Source organism: Talpa europaea, assembly GCF_964194135.1.
Source record: "Talpa europaea genome assembly, chromosome: 14".
Taxonomy (NCBI): Eukaryota; Metazoa; Chordata; class Mammalia; order Eulipotyphla; family Talpidae; genus Talpa; species Talpa europaea.
Window position 1 is genome coordinate 25,158,592 of NC_140082.1, and position 17,660 is coordinate 25,176,251.

Genomic DNA, 17,660 nt, shown 5'->3' on the forward strand with positions numbered 1-17,660 from the left:
TTATAGCATGAAGCAGAATGTATTTAAACAAAATACAAGTTCCATTCTCCCCCCAAAACATAAAATTAAACACTCATTTTCTTTTTATGAATCGGATATCAATAGCATGTATTATTTTGAACCAAAAATAAAAATAGCATTACTAACATCATGTGCTTCACTGATCATATACTAACACAACTATGATCATATGATCTGTTATTCATACATGAGGCTAAAACATATTTGTGTTGATTCTGAAGGTGTGCAGTATTCCTTTTCTCCTAATTTGCTCAAACCTGTCAGTTTTAAGTGAGTAAAATAGTTTTCTTCATTAAATATTTATTTCAAAACAACTTCATACTAATATTCTTATATTTCAGGTATTTGAAAAGCTAATGCATGCAAAAGACAATGTAAACTTTTATTTCATTCTTAAACAGTCAAAATTTGAAGTATGTGCCTGCTGGGTACTACACACATTCTCAAATCTTAAAATCAACTGAATAGCACCATCTTCATATCCTATTCTATACTTATTGTCCTTAGTACATACATTTTCATAGCAACTATGGAAATCCAGCTTAGCAAGGACATAACATAATTGAAAGGAATGTAGAATGTTTGCATTATGCAAGTAACTCATTGAAGAAAAAGTACAATTCACTGGTGATTCCAAAAATTCATCATCTTATTACAGTTTATTTATTTCTGTATTACATAAACACTGTTATGTAAGGCTCAACAGCAGCACCAGTGATTTCATTTAGTAGTAATGGAACTTGGGTGAGTTTTCAAAGCATACTTCACCTAACCTCATATAATTTGCATGTTCAATTTTGTTGTTATAAATTCCTGCAGTTGAACACAAAAATCAGAAAGTCATTTCCTGGTTGATGTACTAATGCCTGCAAATGTGAAATTTCATCCATTAAAAAAATTAAGAACATAAAACTTTGCCTGACAATTTAAAAACCACTACAAATTTGATCTTTGGAGAATTTAAATTCTGGAAGTCTAGCTTACCTATGTTTGACTTTGTAAGGGGAATAGACTTGTTACAATGCCATATTTTTTTCTTGAGAATCATAAAAGTGAAAATTTGTTTAGCATTTTGAAATATTAATAGAAACATGAATTATCCAGGAACTATGTACCACAAATTTATAAACTTTACACTGATTTATATTTTCAGAAAAAAACCTCTATCTTACATGCTCAGGCAAGACCAATTTTAAACATTTATAAACTTTGAATTGCTTCATTGAAAACCACCTATTTATATCTAGCAAAATCCTTGAGGAAGGTCAAGCTGTCCTTCTACACAAAGTTCAGAATTTGTTCAAGCAGATAATAAAGCCTAGAAGTCTCAAATGCCACAACATATTCAGAATTTAATGATATATCATTAAACCAGTTCACTTTTTTTATGTGTGATTCAATGGAGTGATCAATAAATTCATGGGACAGGTTTTTATAGAAAAAATCCTATTGTTTGTTGTTTTAATTTTGGACTATTTTATAGATTATTCTTGGTAATTTAAAGAGTTAATCTCATATTTAATATCAGGATATTTTCAATTAAGCTTGTGAAATCTATCATACTTATTACCAGATAAAATTACTCTGAAATGTGGGGATTTTTACATATCAGAACTTCACATTTTCCTATACTCCCTGCCACCTGATATTTCTGTACCCTTTCAGTAATTTTCTTATAGAGATGCTATGATTACACATTCTTAGGATTCTTAGGGTACAGATATATTTTACATTTTAATTAGACTCAGGTGCTAAATACAGGTTTCTTATTAATATTCAATTTTTACTTTAGATTTCTTCAATAAATTGCACACATTTTTGGAATTTGAGTTACATTTTGTGTCAAATAGTGTAAATTTCTTGTCAAAGTGCACTTTGTTCAAATCACCACTGTCACTTGACTTTAGAGCACCAAAATTATTAGCCACATTCAGCCCCTAGCATCAAGTTTCAGTGACGTTCTTTTTTTAATTTGGTGTCGGCAAGAGTAAAGATTCTAATTTGTCTTTTAGATATTATTAGCTACAATCTTGAGTTTTTGAAAATGAGTTATTGAGTTATTATGCTACAAAGTAATAAATTTGACATCTCTTTTTTTTAAAAGACAGTTAATACTATCTAGAAAGCTATATTTTTACAGCTTCAGTGCCCTCCGAAGAATCATACTCACTTGCACTAGGGTCAAATCATAAAAAACAATTTCCCACTTCAAGTGATCTGAATTCACTCCCTGCTTTAAATTGTAGGCAATTTTAGCCTTTTTTTTTTCTTGCTCATAAAATAAAGCTGCCTAATGGCTTTTTAAAATGCTATGCAATATGCCTCTTTTTCAAAATAGCAAAACGCTCCCTTCTTCAGAATCAGACTTACTTAGCGTGGCTCCACACTCTCTATAATTTCTGCCTGTCTCTCACTATGAAATAGAAGGGTGCATAATGACTATCAGTTGAAATGCCCTCAATTTCTTTTTGTACTTTCATTTCCCCCACAGATTTTCTAGCTACTGGCTATTTGTCTGAAAGTTTTAAAGGCTGTGAAATGTAAATATGCTCCGAGAGAGAACGAAAGTTTCCTTAAAGTTGTCATAACTGGCAACCACAGATACTGGGGCTCTGAAGTCAAAAGAAATTTGTGATATTTGATAGAAACACTGGTCATCACATTGCTTCTATTTACTTATTAATGAGTTGATGCACAATGAATGGATTTGGGATTTTTTTTATTTCTACCTTTTCCAAAAATTTGTTAGGTATTATTCATTTTTGAGAGTAATTATCATCTCTTAAAAAACAATTCTCAGCAAAAATGTCACAATTTAATGCTATTTTTTAATAAATTTGGTGCAATAAATTTTGCCCTTTGGCATGCATTCAGTGGTTATAAAAATGAAATTTCTGGCTATGACATGCCACCACAGGGTACATATTGATTTTGAAAGCTTAATTTGCTGAGCAGCAAGGATATCTCAATCATGTGAAGAGGAGTTACATGTGGGATTGGCTGGCACGTCCTATCAGGGTAATGAGAGACAATTTCTGAATCTCTCAACGTCACTGTAAGAACTCTGAAGAACCTTTTCATGTACCATTCATTTTCTTGTAAAATACCTTTGGAAACATGCAGTGACTTAACAGTATGGGTGTAACTTGATTTTATTTGCAAAACTGACTTTAAAAAAGAAGGCAGAATACAACATAGATGCTTTTCTCTATGTAAGTGATAAAAAGTAAGAACTTTGATTTTGCTTAGATTTCAGATCCATTTGGAATGTGGAAAGCAAAAAAAAAAAAAGAAGAATATTTCTTTTCACTGAAACAGAAAGTGGGATTACCAGATTCTCTTAATGACTATGTAATGAACAGAAACTGTGGGCTGGGTTATCCACTGGTTAAGCTGGAGGTATTGATGCTGTAGGCTTTGACTAAGTCCTGATTCTACCACTTATTAGATATGTGACTTCAGGTAGGTTATTATATTCTATAGGACTCAGAAGTAAGGATAATTATAGTAGGTATTTTAGCATCATGGAATTGTGGTAAAAGTTAAATGATATGCTGGGACTCTCTGGTGGCGCAAGGGGTTAAGACACAACCTATGAAACTATCCGCATCCACTGCAGCATGAGTTCAATCCCCAGCCAGGGAGCATGGCATAGAAGGCCTCTCCTGACACACCCGCTGCTCCCCTCAGCAGTGTATTTCAGTCGATCTGCCTGTTCTGTTCCCCACTCTGTCTCTGGTGAATCCTCTCCCCACACCTCTGGCCTGTACCCCAGTTCTTGTATGCATAAATAAGTAAATCTTTAAAAAAAAAAAGTTAAATGATATACTACAGGTAAAGACTTAGAACACACTTGCAAATTAGTGTTGCTCTCCTTAGAAATTCAAAGAATATAAAGATGATTCCGATAGTGGAAATAAGATATTTAATCACAATTATCATTTGGACCACTGTTAAATAGAAGGTACCAAATGTCTTGCATTTTGGTGTTGATTGACATAGACAAGTTATATGGAGGAAATATGTAACTTGCCTCAAAGAACATAACAATAAAAGCTAATAATTTGTTCTACTTAGAAGATAAGACCTGGGTCAGATTATCTGGATTCAAATTCAAATTCTGATATTTAAGAAGCTTTGTCAATTTAGGCAAATCACTATATTGCTACTGCATCTCATATTTATCATCTATCAAATGGGAATAAGAATAATATACAGCACATTGAGGTTACTGTGATCATACAATACCAAAAATTGATGTTGATCATAAATGCTATGTAGTTAAAAAAGATAAAAGATGGTTTACATTCAATGGATAAGAAAATACTTGGACTTAGAAATCAGTGATCTAAGGAGACCACATTTTAATGTTTAATTATTAGGATATGCTTTTTAAATATATGTAATGTGTTATAGATTAGGTTAAATTATTATAATTATACCACTTTGATTTCTATAAGTTTTTTTTATCTTATTTATTTTTTATTGAGATAACATTAGCTTACAATAATGTGTATGATTTAAGGATATACAGGTTCATGCCTCCTCAAATGTATGTTAGCTCTCCACACCCGCAGCAAAGCACCAATAGTGCACTCCTATGCTCTCGGCCTGCTATGTGTGTCCCTTTGTTAGCCTCAGTTCTGTCATCAGATTTGTAGGGTTAGTTTGGGTTTAATTTTGCCTGCTGTATGTTCTTTTATAAAAGTATCTTTTGCTTATAGTGGCTTGAATTATTGACGATAATTCTATTGTCAATGAGATTCTTAGCTGCAAGTGTGGGAATTCATAATGAAGAAATTGTCCATCTCCAAAAATACACAGAGCTGGATAACTTTCGGTATTTCTGTAGTCAATTCCAGTGTTTTGTTCATTTGATAGAAAAGAAAGCTTCCCTACCTGTGCAGTGTACAATAGAATAGGGTTGCCCAATAGAAACATATTGTGAGCCACATATGTGGTTTTGGAAAATTTAGTAGTCATATTTAAAAAAGTAAAAAGAAAATGTGATATTAATAAAATATTTTATTACAACCAGAGTATGAAAAATTATACCATGTCAACATATAATCAATATTCAAATTATTAGTGATTTTTTTTATATTCTGCTTTTATTGCACTTCACCTTTGAGATTCGGGGTATATTTTACACTTACAGCATATCTCAATTTGGATCAGCCACAGTTCAAAGGTTCAATATTTCCATATGGCTACTGGTTATCATAAACACAGCTATGGAAGAAATTCTTTTGAGTCTGAAAGTTTGGTATGCCAATCCCTGTTCTTAGTCACCTCCGTGACTTGGTCAAGTTTTTAATCTTCCTAAGAATTTAGTATCTTCTATATCACAATGTTTTAAAAGGATTAAATGAGAAAACATGGAAAGCTTCTTTTATAGTTTCTGACTCTCAGGAAACATTGAACAGATGTTAGTACTTTTCCTCTAAATCCCTCTGAAACCTTTTCCTTAATTTGTTTGAAAAGGGAATAATTTTATTTGAATTTTCATGATTTGATAAGAGGAACAATTGTTCAACATCTGTCCACAACCCTTTATAAAAGCAGGAATAGTAAAGCAGACACCATCAATTCTAATAATCACACCTGAAATTTTCTTTAACTTACCCCTCCTTTTTCCCCTTAATTCTGAAATCACTTCCCACTGGTTCCTGACTTTTAATTGGTCTTTCTTTTACTGCTTCACTTTATTATTTCCACAGCACTCATCAACTTCCAAAAAAACTATACAATTTTTAAAAAAGATTTCATTTATTTATTTTTACATAGAAGAACTATGGTGTGGCCAGAGATATGGGCGGTTAGAGGACACACCAGAGACAAAGTAGGGAGCAGAACAGGGAGATCCACTGAAATACATTGCTCAGCAGATGAAACAGGAGAGGTCTGCTGTGCCATGTAGGTTAACTCCCTGGCCTGGGGTTGAACTCAGGCCCTCAAGTTGGTAGCACTTAACTTAACCCCTAGGACACCAGGGAGGCCCAACTATACAATTTTCTAAATATATAATGCATTGATTTTCTATCCCCTTCTGTTACTAGGTTCTGTTACAGGAAGCATATTCTGCAGATATCCTTCCCTGATTTATTCAATAAGCATTCCAAGTACTTAGATTACTGACTAGCATAAAAGCTGTGTGAATAAGATTGGAGAGAGTGGCCTGGTATACACTGAGCAAAGAGTGATTTTTATATATCTAATGCCACATCCCTGATTAATCCAACCCTCCCAAGGCAATGAATGTGAGAATATCCTTCTTCTCTATCATAGAACAGGGTGAGATGATGTTATAATGAGGAATGAAGTTAGATGATAGAGACCTCAGGCACAGGAGTTAAGGAGATTTAGTTAAGCCATATACAAGAAGGGGCATGTTATAGCAACTGCCTGGAAAAGGGCTTGGATGAGTTTCCATATGGGTTCAGTTCTGGCTTTTTAACTTATTATTTAGGTTTAGAAAAGTCATTTAGCTTCTCCTGTTCCTCATCTGTAAAGCAGAAATATGAAGACCTGTCCTATTCACCCAACAGGAAGTGCAGTTATCATCTGCAGGGGATGGGTCAAACAATGTCATGCAAGTTATATTTGTTGAACACTTATGCTTTAAACTATTATCCACATCCCACCATTAGTACACTAAGAATGTTTGGAGGTATATTTTGACCTTGTGATGTGAATATGGAATTGTGTGAGAGTAAGCGTATATATTTTAGCAGGTAGCATATTTCATCCCAATTACTTTACAAATATGTTGTCAACTCATTCCCTCAGTTTCTGACATACAGTGTGTGATAACTATCACACTCAGTAAGTTTTTGTTGTATTTATTAATCTAAAATATTTTGCCATTAATAAATACAAAAGGAGATAGCCTCAAGTAATACAAGTCCTATAAAAATATTAAGTACTAGTTAGTCTTAAATTCTGGAGAGAATACATAAATAGCAAAATAGGTAACCCTTGCCCTACTGGAGTTTATAGTCTAATTGTGGAGATGGTTAGTTATACAAGTAAAAGTAAAATAAGTTTATGAGGAGAAAAAGAGACAACAGCTTTTTGCATTATACCTTTGTTAATTCACATCACCCAAATTCTACTCTTACCATTAAAGCCATATATACTAGCTCCAAATTCTATTCATGTACAGACTAGAGAGTGGATTAATGTTTGTAGTTTTTCTACACAACTTTAACGATGGTTCCAAAAATGCTCATAAATAGACCTGTGATGGGCATTGAAAATGTCTCCCAAATGTTTCTAATTCTTCATCTTAGTAACAATAAGTGAAAAAAGATCTATAAATACAGTTTTAATTAACAACAATATTGTGATGCTTAGAAATAGACCATAGACTCTTTGAATCTGTTAGCATGCTCACAAAGAATTTTGTTTTTCCCAGAGGGTCAAAATTAATTAATGTCCTTACAATTCATTTAGCAGCCCATTGTCTCAGAGACGCCTATACAAGTTTAGTGAGCCACATTAGAGAATCAACGCTGATACAATCTGGGGGCTTTGAAGAGAGCATTATGTAAAAATAACCTGTTTCAAGTAGTGATTTACAGGTCAGATCATAAAGAATTCTGTCAGAATGATTGCTTTTCTTTATCTGTGGACAACATTACTTGTATACATAAATAACCATATTCTTTCAAGTGGTTGTTAAGGAATTTACATAAGCTATGAAAGTACAAAAAAGAAAATGAATGTGCTTATAAATAGAACACATTTGTTCTATTAAAAGTATCAATTTGATCATTCATGCTTGTCTTTTTCAACAATGCATGGAACCTTTCTCATATCCAGTGATTATTCTGTTTACCTTTTCTGACACTTTTACTTTTTGTACCATTAGTAATATTATACCAGCAGATATGGTCTACTTTTAAATACTGTCTTATGATAAGAAAAGATTGCTGTAGATGTTATCAAAAGAACTCAGAGGCGTTTGTATCTTAATGTTACTATCTGGACTAGCAAAAATGAAAATTGACTTATTTATTATCATTTCTTTAACAAGAAAAATGCATGTTTGTCCTCCAGAACTATGATAAAGGCAACAAAAAAATATGTTCCATGAATAGAAAAAAATGTATATTCAGTGTTGTGATGTTTATTTTAGGGTTTTTGGATATGATTCAAGGAGTTTCCATTATATAATTTTATGTTATGATATGTCCAAAAAGTAGGCTACTATACTATAATGAAAACTATGGTGCTAAAAAAACTCATAACATAAAATTATTCAACCCATATTTTGAAAAAATAACTAAATTAAATAAAACCCTATTTTTATTTGCAAATATGATCATTAAGAAAAAATGGCAGGATACACAAATACCAAGTGTACTGATGACTATCTTATCCTATTAGGATTACTAGAGAAATTTTCATTTTCTTGCTTATTTCCATTTAAGTATTTTAGAAAAAAGATATTCTTTTTTTTTTCTTTTTTTTTTTGTGGGACCCTCGCTGGTGGCCGGGGAACGAACCGGCGCTGCAGAGGCTGCAGGCAGCCTCGCAGCCCAGCGCTCAACCACTGCACCACCAGGGCAGGCCCAGAAAAAAGATATTCTAATAATGTAAAATTGATGAAAAGAACCTTAGTGAAAAGCATAAGAAATATAATTTAGCAGACCAATCTGAAGATGAATTTAACAACTTTAAAACAAGAACGAATACCTACACTGTATAGTGGGACATTATATGTGCACTTTTCCTGGAACACATACATACAATTATTGTTCTCTTTTCACAGTCATAAAATGGCTAGGTGAATCTTATATTCTTTTCCAATAAAAATATTTTAATTACATGTTATCTTATTCTTTTTTATTGTGTCTATCTATGCTTAAATTGTTTTGAGGAATATTGTATTAGTTAGGGTTCTCCAGACAAATAGAACCAATAGGTTGCATATAAATACAGAAAGACATTTATTGCAAGGAATTGGTCCATGATTATCAACACTGGTAAGTCCAAAATCTGCAGTGTGGGCCAGCAAGATGGAGATCTAGAAGAGCAGATGGTTCAAGTAAAGGTCAAGGCAGTCTGTTGGGAAAGTACCCTTTGCTTAGGGAGCTTTTTTTTAAGATTTATTTATTTATGTACACAAGAGCTGGGGTACAGGCCAGAGATGGGGGGGGGGTGAGAGGACCCACCAGAGACAGAGTGGGGAACATAACAGGCAGACTGACTGAAATACACTACTGAGGTGAGCAGCAGGCGAGACAGTAGAGGACTGCCTCGCCATGTGGTTTGCTCCCTGACCAGCTGGGGATCTAACTCATGGTGCCGAGGCTGTGGCTTGCTTCATAGTGCGGTGCTTAACCCCTGTGCCACTGGGGAGGCCCCAAGGGGAGCTCTTTTTAAATTCCTTTTTGACTGATTGCATGAGACCCACTCACTTCAGGAATACAGACTTAATCTCATCCCTAAAGTACCTCTAAGTTGACATATAAACTCAAACTTCATAAATATCTTAGGTTACTTTTTTACTCCTAAGAAAATGTCCCTAAAATAGCTTTTAGGGGCCTCCCCGGTGGCACAAGGGGTTAAAGCTCCACCCTATGAAACAATCTCCAGCTGGCCAGGGAGCAACCCACATGGCGAAGTAGACCTCTCCTGTCTCATCCACTGCTCCCCTCAGCAGTGTATTTCAGTCAGTCTGCCTGTTCTATTCCCCACTCAGTTTCTGGTGGGTCCTCTCACCCACTCCCATCTCTGGCCTGTACCCCAGCCCTTATATGCATAAATAAATGAATCTTAAAAAAAATAAAATAGCTTTTAAAAAAGCGTTTTTATTCTTAAGAAAGTTAAAGTCTTCAGAAAAGAGAAGTGCTGAGCATAGTAAAAATAAGTGTACAAGCTTAATCACAAGGCAGGAAGTAAAACCTGTCAAATTGTTGGTGATCATTCATTTCGTTTCCACTTTTTTTAACATGTCTACCACCATACTTCAGAGAAACTGGAATGATATTCCTGGTCAGGAATATGTATTGCAAATATGTTCATTAAGAAAGAATGGATTATTTGGCCAAGGTCTCTTACTGTATTTACCTGGTGTGTGATCAGAGTCTGGACTCAATTTTTCAGTTCTACTTCCAATGGCCCAATCCAAGTCATCTTGAGAATCTTGAGTAAGACTACAAGCTGTGGTCCAGTTCTCAGAAGCTGTTTCAAAATTGCAGCTTCCTATTGTATTTGTATACTGACCTAAGGAAACAAAAATGGAATATTGAGAAAGTGTATGTTACATGATAGTACACTACATTTGCAATTTTTAAAAATTATAATTTATATATATTCTAATTACAATTGTTAAATTTAAAGAAACAAGAAAATAAAAAAAATCAGTTCTGCACTGTAATTTTTTTACAAGATGTAGTATGTAGATATTATCAGTTATTCATGAAGGAATTATAGATCCACTACTAATAGTTACATATGATAAAAAACTTTGTGCACATATTAAACACAATACAGTAACAATACAGATAATTCAGTTCAAACAAATCTACAGCTTCAGTGGTTTGGATGTTTAATAAAGTCTCTCTGCTGACTGGTATTTAAAAAGCACAGATCACTAGAAAGGCAAAGTTGTTTACTAAAGAAAAGTTGTCTTTGTGGGAAGTACTAAAAAGTGTATGATAGAGACACTCTCAGTATACCACGCCAATTGCTCACTCACATTTCAGAACTAATCACTAAAAAATGAAAGAGGTTCCTTTCTAAAAGTGTTGATTTATAACTCATTTGAAAATAAGTTATTCACAATGAGAAAAATTACTAGACAATAACCAAGTGTCTACTACACAGTCGACTGTGAAAAGTGCCATCATAATGTCCTGATATCTGCTTTGATTTTTTTCTTTTTTTACACAGCAGTTATTATTTTTGATCATTCACTAAAAGAAATGACTGTCCTCTACAGACAGAATGAAATATTGGTTTATTTTACCAGAATCAACTTAGATTAACATTGAATTTTCTATTCACATTTAGAAAGAAGGAATTTGTTTTATATTTAACATTTATCCCTAAGATGTTTCCTTGTTCATGACTATTTCTTAACATAGGTTAATATTAGGCATTCTCTGTCTCTCCATTGTACCTCAGAGACCAACACTGACTGCATAAGAGGGAATGTGGAAGAGACACATACTTTTTTGGACAGAAAGCAGGTGGAAAAAAGTCTGGAGGCTGTGATTCAGGGTGTGGGATATAGATGGTAGGCCTTTTGACTTAGCAATAGTCCTGGGGAGGGGAGAATATTCAGTATGGAGGTATATACCATGGTCCAGGGGAAGCCCACATAGAGGAGCTGAGGTGTTGCACACAGGCCAATACCCTGAGAAGGTGGACAACTCCAAGTCAAACTGAGTCACATTCTCTTCCCCCACCCCTCAGGACTGGTACTGAGTTTGTGCAGCGCATTGAAAACAGGTAGCCTACTGTGTCTTTGATCTGAGACCCTGAAGAAAAAGATATTGACAGTGCCATAAATACAAACCCGTCCCTCTTAAAATGTTTGCTACAATACTGGATCCCTCATTGCCCCTACCACACCCTGCTTACATCAGTACTTAATGAGACAAGGCCAAAAGTAAAATAAAATAAAGTTAATGAATTACATGCTGGTAAAAGTTAAAGTAATTCAAACTTTCTAAGCTACTGATGCAGTGTTTACAAACAAAAACAGGAAAGTAAAGTAACAAAATGGGCAGGCCAAAAAAGATAACACATGGCAAATTGAGACTTCAAGGAGTATGACATCACAAGGAGAAAACAACACTCTAGAACCCAACCACAAATACATATATGATTATATGTCACTATCAGATAGAGTTCAAAATGGCTATACAAAGAAACACAATGAGATAAAAGTAAACAGAGAGGCAAGTCAAAATGATACATTAAAACTAAGAAAACTAAGCAAAGAGATACAACAAAATCAGAAAAATGAATGAGCTCATAAAAATTAATAACAGAAAGAAGAAATAACAGAGATTCAGCATATAAAAAACTCAAATGAGATCAAGCATGATAGAGAAACTATGGAATGAGAGCAGAGCAAGTAGAATAATAAATCAGTGAACTTGAAGATAGTCATATATAGAAAGGATTCAGGTGAAAGATAGAGAAATAAGATATTAAAAAATGAGAAAGCATTGTGAAAACTATCAAATTCCGTTAGGAAAAGCAACATAAGGATTATGGTTATCCCTAAGGTGGGGGAAAGGAGAAGATAAAAGGGAACAAAGAGTTTATTCAAAGAAAAAAAATAAATTCAAAGAGTTTATTCATGTAGTTAACAGAACACTTGGTGCAAAAAGATCCACAATAAGGTACATAGTAATGAACTATAAAAAGTTCAAGACAAAGAAACAATATTGAATATAGCTAAAGACAATAACCAAATATGTTAGTTGAAACTCTGCAGGCAAGGAGAACATGGGATGGCCTATTCACAATACTCAAGATAAAAACTGCTAGCTAAGATAACTATACCTGCAAGACTCACTTTCAGATAGGAGGTAGAAATAAAGACTTTCTCAGACAAACAAAAGCTGAGAGTTTGCCAATATTACATCTGTCCTTCAAGAAATGTTAAAAGTAGCTCTTCAATCTAAATCAATAAAGATTTTATTTATTTATTTTTGGGTAAAAGAACTGGGGTGTAGGCCTGGGGTACAAGAGATGAGAGGATTCACCAGAGACAGAGTAGGTAGAAGAGCAGGTGGATTTACTGAAATGCACCGCTGAGGGGAGCAGCGGGCAAGACAGGAGAGGTCTGCTGCGCCATTTGTGAGTTAGCTGCCTGGCAAAGGATTGAACTCAGGTCAGCAGAGTGGGTTGCTGCAGTGACAGAGTTGAGACTTAAACCCTAGGCCACCAGGAAGGCCCTTCAATCTAAATCAATACAAAGGAAGCCCACAAAATTTTGAACAATAAAAGAGTTAATACAGAAGCAGAAAATTAATGACAAAATGGCAGTAGCAAGCCTGCATATATCAATAATCACCTCTAATGTAAATGGATTAAACTCACCAATCAAAAGGCATAGAGTGGTCAGATTGAATAAAAAGCAAAACTAGCTGTATGTTTTCACAAGAGATACATTTAAACTATAAAGACAAACATAGACTTAAAGTGGTAGATATTGGTACTCCAAGACAATGAAAAATTCAAAACATCAGGAACTACTGTAGTTGTATTAGATAAAATAGGCTTGTAGTGAAAAAAGACAGCAAAAGACAAAGATGGGCCTTATATAATGAGGAAAAGATTAATACAACAGGAAGACAACAATTGTCAATATTCACGCACCCTACACAGCAGCACCAAAATATATAAAGTAGATATTAACAGACTTAATAGGAGTTCTTAACAGCAACACAATAATAGTATGGAAATTTAAAATCCCACTGATTACAATGGAAAGACATGCTCATCCAGACATGCTCTGCCACCTATATTACCCTGACTCCAAAACCAGACAAGGACATTACAAGGAAAAGAAAACTGGAGATCCGTGTCCCTGATGAATGCAGATGAAAAGACTCTCAGAATGATGCTAGTAATTTGAACTCAACAATACATTAAAAGAGTCATACACGATTGAGTGGGATTTATTCCAGGAATTCAAGAAAGGCTGAACATATGCATATCAATAAACACAAGAAAAGGAAGGAAAAAAATCATGATCATTTTAATAGATGCAGAAAAATCATATGACAAGATTCATCCTCCTTTTATGACAGAAATACTCAACAAAATAGGGGTAGAAGAAAACCATGTCAACACGATAAAGGCCACATAAAACAAACCCATATAATTCTTAATTGTAAAAAGAAATGAAAGCTTTTTCTGTCCATACTTATCAATGAAGTATTTTCAGGAGCAGTAGGAATAACTCGAAAAGAAAAGGATGTCAAAGGTACCCACAATGGAAAGAGAAAAGCGAAACTATTATTATTTACCCATAACATAGCATACATAGAAAATACCCAAAACTCCACTAAGTGGTATTAGAATTAATAAATGAATACAGTAAAGTGATAGGCTACAAAATTAATATACAAGAATCTGTGAATCAACTCTAGGGTTGCCTAGCTTTTAGATTTCTTTCTTTGAGATAGTACATTTCGCTTATTACTTGCACCAGGAATGTACTTTCTTCCAAGTATCTGAAAATGCAAATAACAATAGCTTAGACAGAAATTAATTGATCTCAATTAACAAGAAGTCCTAAGTTGTCACTTTAAGGTTGGTATTATGGTTAAACTGTGACATTGTGAAGCACATATTTCCATATTTCCTTTCTCATGCACCTTCATGGTTGAAAAACGACTGTCAAATTTCCCACAAATATTCATGACACTGAAATAATGGAAAAGGAGAAAAAAAAATGAGCTTTATTCTATTTTGGTGCTTTTTCTTTCTCAGAGAGATAACCTTCCCCAATGGTTCACTTATATCTCACAATACATTCCATAGCTACTTATTTTATCACAGTAGAGAGTTTTCAAGTCTAATACAATGTCTTGTTAATTTTAATGCATCCAATAGTTTAGGAAGTTGTTCCTTGCTCATAATAAGGATAGAAATAAATTAAGAGTATAATTTTATAAAATACCTTCAATATATGTGGAGCTTGAAATAAGAATATAATTTACTATCTGTAATAACTATTTATATTTATTTAACAGTTGTTTCCACACCACTTGGTTATGTATGTCAATGCCATCATGTTCAAATTATTTTCATTTATAATCTTCATAAATTTGGCAAAGTTTTTGACATTTTACCTGTGATTATTATATTTTCTACCTGTTATACATTATGAATAAAATAGTGATTTCACAAGAGCATTTTTTATATTTATTTTGAAATCAATTCCTTACAGTCAGTATCAAAAACTAATTTGTTTTTAAAGAAGCTAGAAATAACATTAGAAAAATATTATTCAATATAGTATGTATATTTTATTTGATAATACATATATTATGAAGCTTCTTCTAGCTTATTTTGCTGAGTGAGATCCCTTCCAACTCCATCCATGTTGCTGCAAATTGCATGTGTTTATCTTTTTTGATTGCTGAGTAATATTCCATTGTGTATATGTACCACATCTTCTTGATCCAGTCATCTATCTTGTGGGTTGTTCCCATAGCTTACCTATTGTAAATAGTGCTGCTATAAACATAGGGGTGCAGGTGTCCTTTGGAATTAATATTTCTGTGTCTTTTGGGTAAATACTGAGGAGTGGAATTGCTGGATCATATGGAAGCTCCATCTTTAGCAGGTTGAGGAATCGCCACACAGCTTTTCATAGTGGTTGGACCACTTTGCACTTCCACCAGAAGTGCAAGAGAGTTCCTTTTTCTCCACATCCTTGCCAACATTTGTTGTTACTAGTCTTTTTAATATGTGCCATTCTCACTGGTGTAAGATGATATCTCATGGTAGTTTTGATTTGCATTTCCCAGATTACAAGTGATGCTGAACATTTTTTCATATGCCTGTTGGCAATTTGCATTTTCTCTTTGGAGAAGTTCCTTTTTAGTTCTTCTGCCCATTTTTTGACTGGATTATTTACTTTGTTTTTGTTGAGTCTCGTCAGCTCTTTGTAGATTTTTGTGATCAGTCCTTTATCATTAGTGTTGTGTGCAAAATTTTTCTCCCAATCAGTGGTGTTTCTCTTTGTTTTGGTTATTGTCTGTTTTGCTGTGCAGAAGCTCTTTAATTTGATGTAGTCCCAGCTGTTTATCTTTGCCTTCACTATCACTGGGTTGGGTGATGTGTCTTTAAAAGATGTTACTGAGGTGTATGTCATACAGTGTTTCGCCTATATTTCCTTCTATATATTTTATGGCTTCAGGTCTTAATGTCTAGTTCTTTAATCCATTGTGAGTTGGCTATAGGCTATGGGTTTGAGTTGGATATTGGCTATGGGCTTTTCATACATGGCCTTTATGATGTTGAGGTATGTTCCTTGTATCCCGAAAATTTCAAGGACCTTTATCATAAATGGGTGTTGTACTTTGTCGAAAGCTTTTTCAGCATCTATTGAAATTATCATATGATTTTTATATTTCTTTTTGTTGATGTGTTGGCTTACATTGATTGATTTTTGGATGTTGAACCATCCTTGTGTCCCTGGAATAAATCTCAAAGTATGGTTTTAAGTAGTACCAACCATTTGCATTTGCTTCTATACCCTGATTTAAAATTAAAATATGGGATGAATGGTCAGAACATTATGATAAGTGAAATAAACTGTTCACAAAAAGGCAAATACTATGTAATTCTACTTATATGAGGGACACAGAGTCATTGCATGCATTGAAAAAGAAAATAGAATGATTATTATCAGTGTCTGGGGTGTGGGGAGAATAGAAGATTATTTTTAAAGGGTATATAGCTTCAATTCTTCAGGATCAACAAATTTCTGGAGATGAACAGTGGTGATAGTTGCACAATAGTGCAAATCTACTTAACAGTGAATTGCATGATCAAAAAATGATTAAAATGATAACTTTCTTTTACACAAACTTTAATTAAATTTAACTTAATTTCATTTTAAAAAGTACAAAAGAGAAAATGAACATTTTAGAAGCACGATCACTATAAGTGCTTCAAGAATAAAAATATTAAGTAAAAATAAAAGTTTAAATATAAATTTTGTGGTTCTCCCTCCCTTTTCCCACTGAGAGGTGGAACCTTGTCCTTTTTTCTCTTTGAATCTCAGCTAGACATTTCATTTACATGGAACATGGAACATTTGAGACTTAATCAGAAGAACTCTTGCTGTTTTATCCCAAGGCATTTGGATTGCATGCTCCTGGAACAAGCCATAGGGCAGCCAGGTTATGGAAAGTCCAAGCCACAGGGATTGCTCTGGACAATGAGGTACATGTCGAGTGAGATACAAAGACAAAGAGCACTGACATGCCAAACGCGGAGGGGGTGAAGTCATTTTGGAATTGATCCTGCAGTTCCAGCCTTCCCAGTTTACGCTATGTGGGATTAGAGAGAAGCTGGTTAGCATTCCTTTTTACAACACTGACCCACAAAATTGTTAACAAAATGAAAATTATTTAGTCCAGTAATTTTTGAGGTAGTTTGTGATATAGTCTGTATGGATGGTATCAAGATTCCATATGAATTAAATGGTTATAGGTTACAAATTATTTGACTTTAAATTTGTACTCATTTTAAAATTACACACTTCGTTTTATGCATGACTTTTAAAAACTTTCTTGATTTAAAGCTTGAATAAAAGATCAACATGGCTTATCTACTTCTCTTTTGCCAGTACAATGTATTTATTACAAGTGATCGTTTTTAGCCTTGTCTAAAATAAATCAGCTATATTTTGGAAAAGGAATAGAAAAAGTAATGAAAACCAATGAATAAAATGGAGACTGCTAGGTTAGTTTCTGGCAGTTTGAATTCTGACCTACACAGAGTTCTAACAACACCACATGAAATAATTTTTAACATGATTTACCATTGCTTTGTTACAGTTTTAGTGTGAAAGTAAAAGGATGAAAGGGTTGTCATTTGTATAGACAAGTTGGTTAATGTTTTGGCTGCTCAAAATCTGCTCCAGTTCA

General features: G+C 33.8%; 1 protein-coding gene across 1 annotated transcript in view; it reads right to left on the minus strand.

Annotated features, from left to right (window-relative positions):
- The window catches only part of MALRD1 (MAM and LDL receptor class A domain containing 1), a gene marked incomplete at its 3' end in the record, with an annotated part of 364,653 nt that overhangs the window by 108,779 nt on the left and 238,214 nt on the right, over positions 1–17,660 (minus strand). Inside the window, exon 31 of the mRNA XM_084254012.1 lies at positions 10,099–10,254. Coding sequence (XP_084110138.1) covers positions 10,099–10,254 — 156 coding nt within the window. The remainder of the gene's footprint in view (positions 1–10,098; positions 10,255–17,660) is intronic.